General features: G+C 48.3%; 1 protein-coding gene across 1 annotated transcript; it reads left to right on the top strand.

The window, feature by feature from the left end:
• Positions 1-5,957: 5,957 nt before the first annotated feature.
• On the top strand, positions 5,958-10,742 carry CD207 (CD207 molecule; the record flags this gene model as incomplete). Its single annotated transcript, XM_081157029.1, has 6 exons — positions 5,958-6,033; positions 6,130-6,246; positions 7,875-8,249; positions 8,843-8,994; positions 9,989-10,107; positions 10,592-10,742. The coding sequence occupies 6 exons, from the start codon at positions 5,958-5,960 to the stop codon at positions 10,740-10,742; spliced, it is 990 nt and encodes a 329-aa protein (XP_081013155.1).
• Between the last annotated feature and the right edge of the window lie 3,165 nt (positions 10,743-13,907).

Raw genomic sequence — 13,907 nt, 5'->3', positions numbered from 1 at the left:
AGCAGAAAGTAGAGAGAATTCTCATATATTCCCTGCCCCGCCCCCCAGACTCCTCCACTATCAACCTTCCACATCAGAATGGTACATTTGTTAAAGCTGATGAACCTCCATTGACACATCATTATCACCCAAAGTCCATAGTTCACATTAGGGTTCACTCCTCGTGGTATACATTCTATACATTTTACAAATGTAAAATGACACGTATCCATCATTACAGTATCATACAGAATAGTTTCACTGCCCTAAAAACCCCCCATGCTCCATCTATTTATTCCGCCCTCCCCTAAAACCCCTGGCAAACATTGATCTTTTTATTGTGTCCATAGTTTTGCCTTTTCCAGAACGTTATATAGTTAGAGACATATAATATGTAGCCTTTTCAGATGGCTTCTTTCACTTAGTATATTTAAGGTACCTCTGCATCTTTTCATGGCTTGACAGCTCATTTCTTTTTAGCACTTAATAATATTCCTTTGTCTAAATATACCACTATTTATTTTTCCATTTACCTGCCGAAGGCCTTAGACTTTTCATCCATGTGTCAAGTACCAGACTCTATGTCTCTCAAATTCCAAGGCCACATACCAAACTTTTCGGATGAATCCATTAAGGCCACTCAAACTCAATATGGTGAGGAAGTGTTTTAGGCAGAATAATGGCCACCAAGATGTCCACGTCCGAATCCCCAGAACCTGGGAGTATATTGAGTTGCATGGCAAAGTGGAATAAAGGCTGCTAATCAGCTGACTTTCAGTTAGGGGAATTATCCTGGATTAATTGGGTGGGCCCAATGTAAGAGCCCTTGGAGTGGAAGCAGGCGGCAGAAGACTCAGCATCAGTGATGGGATGGGATCAAAACTCAACCTGCTGATGCTGCCTGTGAGCCAAGGAGGAGTGGTTTCTCGAAGGAAGGGGATTCTTGGTGTCAGAAATGAGCTCGGGAAGGATGTTGGGGAAAATAAACAGGAGTTGTCCCATTTGATACTTATAAAAATGTATACACAGTATTAGTTAAATACAGCTATGAATATAAATGTAGATGTATATGCAAATACATGAAAATAGGAAGAATGAACTGGTATATATAGCTGTTTTTTTTCCTGTATGGCAGGTAGTATTTTATTTTATTTTTTTGCTTACCTGGAATTTAAAAATATATATATTTTTATAGATTTCAGAGAGAGGAAGGGAGAAAGAGAGAGAGAGAGAAAAACATCAGTGATGAGAGAGTCATTGATTGGTTGCCTCCTGCATGCCCCCCACTGGGGATCGAGCACAAACCCCAGGCATGTGCCCTGACAAGGAATCAAGCATCGATCTCCTGGATCATAGGTCAATGCTCAACCACTGAGCCAGGCTAGCCGGGCTGGATTTTTTTCTCTATAATGAATATTATTATTTACATAATAAAGAAACAAAAGACATAAAAAAAAGCAAGTATACATACTTTTTCCAAGAACCCTTTGTTACTTTTCTAACATGAGTTTGCCCTTCGCACTAAGACCACAGGCAAGTGCTCTTTGCATTGGATGGTTCAGAGCAGCCTCCTCTACCTGGGACTCAGCCACCTTTCCATGCAGCCAGGCCCCCCACCCACATCCAGGCCACTGCTTATGATGGCACCAGATGTAGGCCTGTTCCCTGAGGTCTGGCCCATTGTCACTGTTCCAGAGATACCTGCCTCCACATAATGCCCTTGAAAAGAGAAACCCATTCCCAGGTTCAAGGGAGACGTGGGGAAGCCCCCTACGGTATCTGTGGCCCCTTTCCATCTTGGGAGAGTCTTCCCTTCATCCCAGAATTAACAAAATAAGAACTTTTTTCCAACAAGAGGAAGCCTGTTTCTGAAGGCAAGGTCTATGGCTATCTTTCTCCTCGTACCTGGGGCAGGGCAGGCATTCTAGAGGAATGGATGGGTGAATCATCCCACCTACCACTCTTCTTGGTGTCTCTGTCCTACTTCCCAGGGCACACATCCAGAGTGTGCTATGGAATTTTTACATTATCTGGGGTCTGCCTGTCAAATTCCCTCATCACATTGTAGGCAGGAGTCCTCTCTGGGACCTGTGGACCACCTGACCAGTGGTAGCAGCTCCTTTCTCATTTCATAGTTATTCTTCCCTCTCTTCCCCCCTTTGTGTCTCTGCTCCTCCCCTTCCCCTCTCCCTGGTTAGTTGTCCACTCTCGTTGCTTGGTCTCTTTTCCACTACCATTGATTATGTCCATGGTCCACCTTTAAGCATAAGGTGGGTCCCAACCAGAGAAGGGGGAAAAGTGGCCGAACTGCTTCCTTCCTCCACCCTTATTCAGAGAAGGTCTTAGAACCTCAGGAGCATGGCCAAGAAGGAAACAGAAAAATGAGCATGGACTTTCTTTCTCTCATGACAGCAGTGATTTTTTGTCACTTCTGGTCTGGCCCAAAGTTCCTCCTTTTGGAAGAGCTGGCATCTCCTGAGTGTCCAGGAGAACTGCCTGCATCGCTGGCTGGAAAGCATGGCTGAGCACTTGTCTCCTACTCTGTCCTTTCTCCCAGGCTGTCAGGCCAGGGGCCATAGAGCACCCAGAGGGAGGCACAGGAGAGGTGCTCGCACTTAGTGAACACCTACAGGTGAGCATGGCCATAGGAAAATAGCATGTGACTCACTCTTTCTCTGTAAGTGGGAAATGAAACTCTTTCCGGGACTTTTACTCCCTCTGCCTCTGAAATCCCACAGGACCCACAGCCCAGATTTCTGGTTGCTTCACGTTGAACTTCCTCCTACTGGATTAGACTTTTGCTCAGTGATGAGTAGAATATCTAGCTGAGGCCTCCATGTCTATCACTTGGGTAAATGCTCCCCAACCCCAGCCCCTTTTCCACAGGGGGTGCCAGCATATTGAAGCTCTGGATCCTTTCCTGGGACCACTGAGAGGGTATATGAATGTGCCATTAGTGGCTCCTACTACTAGCCAGCAGAGCTTCAGGGAAAGTCAACTTTTTGGCAGAGAGGGAAGGGGCCAGACCCTCCCAAGTTCTGTTATGTGTCAGCTTCTCACCTTCAAATGCCTTAGGAGGAAACCTGGACCCCAACGGCACCTTCTACCAGGGTCTTGAGTAACTTGGATTCTTTTCCACCCCTAGGCCCTGAACTATGACAGGTTGGGAATGCAGGGCCAGGAGCCAGGGCTTAGATGACTCTGGGGTTAGACTGTGTACCAAGCATGAGAGTCCAGGAGCAAAACATTCTAACCGGGGAACCAAGGCTCTGCAACTAGATGAACAGCCTGAAGAAATGGGTATAGTTACAAATGTTCAGAGGCAGGCAGTGAGTTAGCGTGAGGTCTTCAGTTTTGTGGGTTAGCTAATGTCAAAGGCTAGAACAGATAGCAGTTCTGGAAGCTGTAGACAGAATGTGGGTAGGGAGGATGTGAGATAGGATGAACGGGACACCATCCTTGCACTCCCACCTTCCTTCTCAGCACTTGAGCAGTGTGGTGCCGAGTTCCCTCATCCAGTCAGAGACGGAGCTCCAGTCTGAGGCCTAGCCAGCTGGAGAGAGAGCAGCAAGGGCCTGTGAGAAAAATGGGCTGGCCAGACAGGGCTGGGCTGAGCAGGGAATTAGGATCCTCTCAAATATCCCCTGAAAGTGTACGTAAGTCTTTCCTTGGCCCTACTCATTTGGCTTCCAACACTGGTCCTTGACACTACTCTGCCATCCAGCTCCACTGGTTCAGCCTCAGCAAGGCTGGGTTAGCTTTCTAGGGTTTTTTTGTTTTTTTTTTGCATTTTGGGTAAGGTATCAAGCACACTTAAGCCTTTGCTGTGGAAATGAATGGGAACTTCCGGAGGCAGTGGGAAGAAGCAGTAGCTTCTGGAAGACAGATCCCTGTCCATAGACTGTAGATTTCAGACTTGAGAAATGATTAGCCATCAATTCTTCCATTCATTTATTTTTCATGTACCCACCCATTGATAGGTGTATAATCAATGAATGGGTACATCCATCCATTCACACATTCATCTATCCATCCATCTATCCATCCATCTATCCATCCATCCATCCATCCATCCATCCATCCATCCATCCATCCAATTATCTGGACTGACTTCCTTTTCCCCCCTCTCCTCTCTCCCTCCCCTTCTTCCCTCATCTCTTTCCTACCTTCCAAGAAATATTTGTTTAGAATCTGTTATGTATGAGGTTTCTCAGATTTGGAAGACTTCTTCAAAACACGAGAAGCTGCCCAGGAGAAATCTTAGTCCTTCATTGAGCCCCAAATCAGTCTCTCTCTGTGCTGAGGAACTCCTATATATGAAAAAACAGTTCCTGGTCTGATGTTGCTGAGTTGCCCCAGTTTGAGAAGCTCACAAGTGCAGGAAGCACGGAGGAGAACCCAAGTATTACATTTACATTTTGAATCTCCAAGCCATCGCCATTTTATAAAGGAACTCTGTATCATCTAAGAGGCCTTGATAACAGAAGCTAGAATATTTTATTGCAGTGGTTTCCTTACTGGTCTCCCTGCTTCCAGGCTTTCTACCCCCCAATTTATGCTTCCCACCACAGAGCAATCTTTCCACAATGTCCCTGTCCTTCTCTCTTTCCTGCCTGAAGTCCTTCATTGGCTGCATGTCACCCATAAGCCAGAGTTCAATTTTCTTAACATGATCCACAAGGATCTTCACGATCTCACCCCAGGTGTCTCTTTAGCCCCCATGCCCTCCCCTCTCTAGTCATATGCTTTACACTCCAACACCACCAAATTACATACAGTTGGCCAGGCACTCCGTGCTGTTTTATGCCTCTATACTTTTATTTTTATTTTTAAAAAATATATTTTTATTGGTTTCAGAGAGAGGAAGGGAGAGGGGGAGAGAGATAGAAATGTCAATGATGAGAGAGTCACTGATCTCTCCTGCATGGCCCCCACTGGGAATCGAGCCCACAACCTGGGCATATGCCCTGACCAGGAATCGAACTGAGATCTCCTGGTTCATGGGTTGATGCTTTACCACTGGGCCATGCCTGCTGGGCATGCCTCTATACTTTTTTAAATTAAATTAAAATTTTTTATTTTTAAAAATATTTTTAAATTTTATTTTTGTTTAAAATAGTACAGATGTCCCTTTTTCTCCCCAATGACCCGTTCCACCCGGTCTATACTTTTAAATGTGCCAATCCTTTTATCTGGAACTCCTTACCATTACTCCATTCTCTGTACTTCCTTTCAGTTGTGCATATTCTTCTATTGTTAATCATCACCCTGCGTTGTAATTTATTTGCTCGGGTCTGTCTTTCCTTCCAGACTGTAAGGTGCTTGAGTGCAAAGGCTCTGAGTTACTCATTTAAAAAAAGAATTATTTTTAATCCTCACCTGAGGATATTTTTTCCATTGCTTTTCAGAGAGAGTGGAAGGGAGAGAGAGAGAAACATCGATGTGGGAGAGACACATGAACTGGTTGCTTCCCACATGCACCCTGACCAGGGCCAGGGATCAAACCTGCAACCAAGGTCCGTGCCCTTGGCTGGAATCGAACCTGGGACCCTTCAGTCTGCAGGCCGACTCTGACCAAATCGGCTAGGGCTGAGTTACTTATTCATCTTTGTGGCCCAGTCCTAGTACAGTGCCTGGTACTTAGAAGGCAGTAAGTGTGTATTTGTGGGATGAACGGAGGGGCGGATGGAGGATAGAGGAGGAGATTAAAGAAGTAAGATAGTCTGGGCACAAGATGGTTAGTGTCCATGTAACAGACCCCCAAAGAAGGAGACAGACAGCCCCTTCCTGGAAGCTCAGACCTTTGAGGGAAGCCCGGAACTGTGGCTTAGGCCAGGCGAGGTGTCCAAGTCAGGCATGGGGAATTTGGGACTTACATGATGACCTTTTGTGGGACTCACTTCCCTTTTCCTCTAGATATAAGCTCCTTGGGGAGCCAGGCAGCCAGAGCACCTGTGCTGCAGGGGTAAGCGTGCAGGATGAAGGCTGGAGAGAGCGAGGTCCCCGAGGCTCACTTCACTGTCGATAAACAAAACATCTCCCTCTGGCCCCGAGGTAAGCACCAGTCCCTGCTCAGGACCTGCTCAGTGCTCTGTGCCCAAACCCGCTTTTGCTGGTCTTTCAACAGATGTTCCCCTCTTCTTCCAACAGAGCCTCCGCCCAAGGTGGGTTCGTCGCCTGTTCTGAGGAACCCTTGCACAGTCCGCGCCGCAGTGGTCATCCTGACGCTGGTCCTGCTCGCGTCCATCCTGCTGCAGGCCATTGTCTGTAAGTCCTCTGGCTCCATCATGGGGGCCTGCTCCTCTCCAGGGCCAGTCAGCTTCCACGGCATCCAGACCTTTCTCCCTGTTCTCCAGTGGTCTCTCCCTCCTGTGGCTTTTTCGTGTGCCTCCTTTCATTTGCCTCTTTCCGTGTGCAGTCACAGGGTCCCTGGCCTCAGTAGAATGAGCTGCCACTCTTTCCTTCCCAAATCCAGGGAGATTTTTCTGAATGGAATAAGCACTTGCATACTTGTGCTCAAAGATACACTCTTTTGTTCCTAGGAAATGTTCACCTATTTCTTTATCCCATGTCATTTTTCTCCTCCCTCTCTAGCTCTGTATCCCTTCGATCCAGAGCCTTATGAGATGCCCCCAACAGTGAGCGAGATGTTTCCCAGCCCCACAAGGGAAGGAGTCCTAACTTCATCCTCAGCCCCAGCTGACTAGATGGAGAACCTGGCCAACAAGCCAACAAATCTCCAAGGTTCCTCCCCTCCCCAGGACCCCTTCGTGCTCTCTTCATTCTGTTCCTGTGAAGATCATGTCAAGGATGTGTGACTATTGGATGTGTGACTATTGGATGTGTGACTTACTGAATGTGTGACTTATCTTTCTTCTTTGCTGAGGCCCTTGGCCTCTGCTGCTAGCAGAGCCTTCATCTTCCACCAGCTCTACAGAAAGCAGAGGGAGGGGATGTCTATCATCTTCCTTCGTGGCTTCGGGACATATTTCATCTCAGATTTGGAGCCTCTGAGCAGAGTCTCCTCTGCTTGGAGCCCTCTTGGTTTACTTTTGGTCTCCTCTCTGGCACCAAACCTGTGGCCCGATCAGAGTGTGACAGTAGAAGGGATAAGGGAAGGAGACAAATGGTTTCATGATTGTCCCTTTCTGTGTTCTCTGGAGAAGTCACTTCCAGATTAGAAGTCTGCATGGCTCCTCCTATGGTCAGGAAGAGCCAGTGGACAGGTGTGGGACAGGTGGTGCTGTCCTCCCTGATGGCCACTGCAGGAGTCTCCAAAAGGAGAGGGCTGGGAATCAAGTGATAGGGCCTAAAAGGATGTGGGGAGGGTGCCAAAGGGTGGTTGAGGGGCATCCCTTTACAAAATGTGCCCTGAACATTCAAAGAAACTTTAGGACTGGGTTCCAATCCCTGCTTCTGTTTGTCTGTGAGGTGTTCTAATAGAGAGCCCATGTTTATCAATCTTTGTATTACCTGCATCTACCATAGTTCCTGGCACATGGCAGGTGCCATCACATGTTTGTTGAATAAATATATTACAAACAGCTCTTTGGGTTGGGTCCTTGAGAAGCTTGAGTCTGTCCCTTTCCTCTCCTCTCCTCTCCTCTCCTCTCCTCTCCTCTCCTCTCCTCTCCTCTCCTCTCCTCTCCTCTCCTCTCCTCTCCTCTCCTCTCCTCTCCTCTCCTCTCCTCTCCTCTCCTCTCCTCTCCTCTCCTCTCCTCTCCTCTCCTCTCCTCTCCTCCCCTCCCCTCCCCTCCCCTCCCCTCCCCTCCCCTCCCCTCCCCTCCCTTCCCTTTCCTTTCCCTTCTCTTCCCTCCCTTTTATCACTCTGATAACACCCCCACTCCCATTCCCAGGGATCCCCTTGATTGACCTCTTGACTTTCTCAAATCCAGATCCCTGGTTTATGGGCACACTATCAGATGTAAAGACCAATGCGCAGTTGCTGAAAGGTCGTGTGGACAACACCAGCACCCTGAGTTCTGAAATCAAGAGGAATAGAGGAGGCGTGGAGGCAGCTGGCATTCAGGTCCGGATGGTGAATGTTAGCCTGGATCATGTGCGTTCTCAGATCCGGAGGCTGGAAACCGGTGTGAAGGAAGCCAATGCACAGATTCACACATTAACGAGAAGCTGGGAGGAAGTTTATAATTTAAATACCCAGATCCCAGAATTAAAAAGAGATTTGGATAAAGCCAGTGCTTTAAATGTAAAGGTCCGTGGACTCCAGAGCAGTTTGGAGAATATCAGCAAGTTACTCAAAAAGCAAAGTAAGTGGCCCAGAAAAGAATATTGCAGGCTGATGGTGGCCCGTGGGACCCTGCCGTTCTTAGGCCTGAGGCCGTTGGGCTGGTGCGTGTGGAGGGAAGTGGGAGAGAAGCAGGGCAGGTGTGGCTGGAGAGCTAAGACAAGGGGGCTCAGCATGGGGGCTGGGGAAGACTTAGGAGCTTTTCAAAAGACAGGGGACCAGGAACCAGCTCAGGCTCCCACACAAAAGCACAGAATATGAAAACATTCGGGAGTCTCTGTCCTGGCCCAAACCTAGCTATTTTCCACGAAGTTTCTTACCTAGAGCCCAGGGTCTCAGCCACTTGTGATGGACAGTGGATAACTGCTTCTCTCATAGAGCCAGATTCTTGATCCATCCCCTCCTCACTCTCTGCTCTCTGAGCCCAGAGACTCCACTAACCTCAGTCAGACTTTCAGGATGCGAGAGTGTCCCCAACCCTACATAAGGAAACAAGGACCCCAGAGCCCAGCCCCGTTTATTGCTGTCTATAGGATCCCACTCAAGTGCCCCCACCTAGCCAGCACCCAGAGGAAGCAGGAATACCAGCGCTCACCTTTCACCCTTGTTCTCCAGATGACATTCTACAGATGGTTTCTCAAGGCTGGAAGTACTTCAAGGACAATTTCTATTACTTTTCTCGTGTCCCAAAGACCTGGTACAGTGCCCATCAGTATTGCATGTCCAGGAATTCACAACTGACCTCAGTGACCTCGGAGAGTGAACAGGTGAGTGCTGTTACTACAGGTTCTAGGAAGGAGGTGTAATAGTAGCTGTATTAGGCAGGATGGACAAGGTTATGCTGCAGTGACAAAAATCCCCAAATATCAGTGACCTAACAATGAAGGATTACTTCTCACTTATACTATGTTTCCAACAAGGGCTGACAAGGGGTTTTGCTCATTGTGGTTACTCAAGGATCTAGGCCAGAGGAGACTTAATCTCATGTATGTTTCCACAGTTGCTGAAGCAGCAAAAGGAAGCATGACAAATTGTGTGCTGGCTCTTCCTGGAAATAACAGACATCTCCTCTACTCACATTTCCTTTGCAAAGCAAATGATGTAACACTCTTAGCTTCAAACAGGGCAGGGGGGGTACCATCTTTCTGGGTGCCCAGAAAACAGAAATATTTGTAAACAGCATTAATGACACTACAGAACCCAAGAAGTCTTCTACCTGGTGAGACAGAAAATTGAACAAACCCCTTCCATCTGGGTGGTGTGCTAGTGCAGGCAAGAGCATGGGCTCTGGGGTCAGAGTCTAGAGTCCCAACCCTGCCTCTAACTAGTCCCAGATGAAACACAAGTAGTAATAGTACCTGTCTCAAAAAACAACCATACCCAAGTAAGGGCATATAAATGTATAGTGCCTTGTACATATTAAGTGCTCACTAAACTTAGATATTATTATTTGAGTCACTCTCCTGGGGTCTCTGCTCTAGGGTTTAGCTGATTTTTTGCCTGTGCTCCAGCATCTGCTTCCTGAGGGGCAGAAGGGCCCGAGTCCCGAGTCTGTTAGTTGCAGAGCAAAGACAAATTAGAATTTGGAAGATGGACTCTGGGCTCTGAGCAGGGACAGGAAGACGCTTGAGAAAAGTCAGTGTGCAGGCGTATCTGTGGGTTCAGAGGTTGTCACTGAGGACAGGTGAGAAACACCCAGAGAGACAGGTGCTCTAACTCCGAGTGATGGCAGCGTCTCTGTTCATCCTGTCTTCCCTACAGGAGTTTCTGTACAAGACAGCAGGTGGAATTTTCTACTGGATCGGCCTGACCAAAGCAGGGAGTGATGGGGACTGGCACTGGGTGGATGACACTCCATTCGACAAGGTCCGGAGTATGAAGTAAGGCCCCCCAAAGCCCCCCTTCCCAGTTTGACTTTTTTGGCTCAGGGCCAGGGCAGAAGTATGAGGTGATATTTCCCTCTGACTACAGGGTTTTGATTCTTCCCTGTCCACGAGTGGCAGGAGCACTAAACCAAAATCCAGCTCAGCTCTGCCACTAATTGGTTGTGGGATCGGGGACAAATTTGTGGCCTCTCTGTACCTTCTAGCGTTTGGCAGCATGGCTGTCCAGCCAGCTCTGGCAGGGGGCCTGGTCTATTCTAGGTGTTGTACTGTGGGCTTGTGTAGAGCCTTGAGAGAGGTGGGCTGGTTCGGTCCTAATTTGGGGGTGATTCTGGCCTGAGAGGTGGACAGCTCACCAATTTCCTTTCTCTTGGGCCTGGGAGCAAAATCTTGTGACATTATCACCTAGGACCAACGCTGGGGTTGAAGTTACTCATTTCTTCATTGGAAATAAGTTTTTCTTTGTGTTTTTCTTTGGTAGGTTCTGGATTCCAGGTGAACCCAATAATTATGGGAACAATGAACACTGTGCCAATATAAAGGCCTCCTCGATTCAGTCATGGAATGATGCCCCCTGTGACAATAAGTTCTTTTTCATCTGTAAACGTCCTTATATTCCGTCAGAACCATGACAGGACTGGTCTCCAAGCTGGCACTTAGAGCTCCAGTGCTTGTCAAACTCAAGGATGTGCCACTTCCTCCTCCATGCTCCAGGGTGATTCTGCACCTTAATTTTCCTTGCTTCAAAATTGTCCCAAAGGCATTTGGAGTCTGTCTGCCTTGGCTGGAAGTTCTGAGACCCCAAGAAACAGCTGGAATGGAAAGGAGATCTTGGGTTAAAATGGGAGGGGGTGGGGAGAATTTCAAAATTCAAATTGCCTCATTAGATGGATCAGGACCCATAATGTGGGGCAACACTCTGGGGTTTTTGCCAAGATCTGGGTGCCACTGCTGTTGGGGTGTTGCTGCTTCTTCTTGGCTGAGCTAGTAATGATGTGTGTATAACTAATTATTTTTTGAAAAGAGCATTCTGCCTGCAATATGGTGACAGGACTTGAGGGAGGTAAGACTAGAGGCAGGGAGAACCACTGGAAAACTAAGTCCCTCCAGAGAAGCCTCAGTTTTATCCAGGAAAGCTGCTCCAGACATGCAAGTGCTTCTCCTGATACTGATACTCAGCGCTATTCCAGTTGACCCCCTAAATTCCCAGTTGCCTGCTTAGACGGCAGTGTTCTCTAGGAAGAGTTCTGCTCGTGGGGATCCTGTCCATGCCATGCTCCCATCATCCTCCTTGTCCACATCCTCTGAGGTCTGAACCCCTTCTTCCCTGGGACAGGCTCAACTGGTTCAGGTCAGGGGCTGGTGTCCATTGATCCCTCCCCTCCCTTCACTCGGTAACTCTGAGGCCCAGCCCCTCTGCCTCACCGCCCTGCACCTCCTCTTACTTCTGCACGTCCTGTCTTCCCACGCCCCGTGTGGCCCTCACTACCTGAAGAGTTCACCTCCAAGAACATTAGAATAAAATCTGCCTGGGTAAAGGCCTCCCTCTGTGTGCACGTTTTATTCCTGGGTGTACTGGTGGATGTGCCGGAAAGGCCATCTGTTTTGCTAGACAAAAAGTCCCGGGGTATCCTCAGGAACCAGTAGGGGTTCCAAATTAACATGCAGTAAGGAAATCCCAGTTCTGGAAAAGCTACAGAATAAGAGCAGCGCTTACCCCTGGTTTTATCAAAACGAAGGAGAGCGAGGCCTGCAGTGTCATGACTTTCTTGGTGATCTTTCTCTCAGATGTTCACTGATCCGCCTTCTATTCTCTGGCTTTACTCCCAAGGGGGAGACTCCTTAGATTTCCCACTCTTCCCAGAGACCCTGTTCACAGGGAAGTGGTTATGTTGACAGAGCCACAAGGGCTGGGAATTGGGTATGGGTTCAACTTTGCCCTACCAGGCAGACTGAGCATGAGAGAAGGGTGGTCCTCAAGACAAGTCCCAGGAGAGATGCCTGAAGAAGAGACACTGTCAGCTGTCAGCTGGATCTAGCCACTCTCTGAAAGACAGCTGACCACCTTGTGTTGTTAGGGGCTTATGTGGATGACTGAAAAACTTCTAGGGTCTGCACCTCTAGGAGCATGGCCCATACCCTTTAGTAGGCACAGGAAAAGCCAATGTGTAAGAGGTCCCGGCCAATGAGTGGTTCTGATGTTAATATATAAAATATCCATTTGATTTTTTTCTGGCCAGAGAGCAGAGAGACCTCCTGGCATTTCTTTCCTGTTGGCAGGTGTTGTTCTTATGGGAGAAGTAAGTGCTGGGAGCCAGGAGTTGGGGGGAATGGAGACAGGGAAGAGGGGGCCAGAGGAGTCCTGCTGATCATGCCCCTGAGGCCACCACATCTGGAGGACTATGCTCTCTCCTGGCCCAGACTCCACCCTTTCAGTTGGACAAGAGATCCCCAAAGATCTGCTTTGAGGCTCCCTCAGCTTCTCAGGTCCTAGGAGGAAGTAGCTCCTGAGTGGGTCAGGCCTGGGCCCTTCCTGTGCGTGGGGAAATAGAAACCAAGACACGTCCTTTCTTTTCTGCCACCACCCCGGGGCCTCTTATGGGCCTCCGGGAGATACCTTCAGCAGCTCCCCTCCCATGTGGAGGGAAAGGGGCTTGGCAGATGCTCCGGGGTCTCAGGCAGAGCTATTGACTACTCCAGCAATGGGTGCGCTCACATTCCTCCTGCTCCTTTCCTCTCAGGTCAGCTTTCATGGACAGGAGGTAACTGGCCAATGGATGGTGGCTCTGTACTACACACACACACACACACACACACACACAGTCATCATGAACTGGGTGTAGACAACTACCCCCTTTCTTAGCCTGCAGATCAGTGTGTACTCAGCTAGTTGCAGGCTGAGTTGACGTGACCATCCACAACACAGGCTCTGGACCGCAGCTGCTCTCCCGGCCCAACCTCAGGAGGAGGCACTTTCAGGAGGGCTTTACCATGGGAGTGGGCTGCCAGCTTCTTAGTTAGTGCTCAGGGGACCTACTGGAGGTTGACTCCAAGATCTGAGAAAAAGCCATGGGAACAGGATGTAGGAACTGAAAATGAACGTAGGAAAAAGCAACACAATATGGGTAGAACAAGCCATTCGCAAGGTTGCAACTGACATCTTGTAAATGGGTTGCTGGCGAGCTAGGGGGAAAAATATGTAATTAGATTTCTATGAGTTAAAGAAAATGTGATCAATTTTGATAAGATTGCAATTATCCGATGTAATGGGAATGAGAACCTGCTAGTATCCTCAGAACTGACTTTGGAAGCGGTACCTTGACCAGCCAATGGGAATACTGATTCTGTTTAGCTGGTTACCTGCCTAGAGGGATGCAGACTCAGGCTCACACAGCTCCAGTGGGACGCCTCACTTCCCTGGCTTCTTAGTCTAGGTCCACAAGCAGCAGGAACCCCCTGAAGCAGTATTTGTTTCTCCTGGAAGTTCTCATTAAAACCAGCACATTTGCTTGTCCATCAGTTCCTTTTGAGTTTGTCCCAACCTGATCAACTCAGGGGCTCACGAAGCCAATCAGCTAGAGGAGAGATCTTGGATCTGGGTAGGTCCTATTTGGTATTTTCTGACATCATTTCTGACACCAGTTGTGTGGTGTTTTCTGACAGCAGCCAATTCTCTGACACCAGCTGAGTGTCCTACAATTCAATTTTGACACTAACTCCAGGAGTTAGTGCAGACGCCACAGGTTAAAGTCTCAGTCCCACAAGGCCTGCCCAACTTCAGATGCTAACTGCATATG

This window comes from Miniopterus schreibersii (genome assembly GCF_964146895.1).
Source record: "Miniopterus schreibersii genome assembly, chromosome: 13".
Classification (NCBI taxonomy): domain Eukaryota; kingdom Metazoa; phylum Chordata; class Mammalia; order Chiroptera; family Miniopteridae; genus Miniopterus; species Miniopterus schreibersii.
This window is presented reverse-complemented; position numbering and strand designations above follow the sequence as displayed.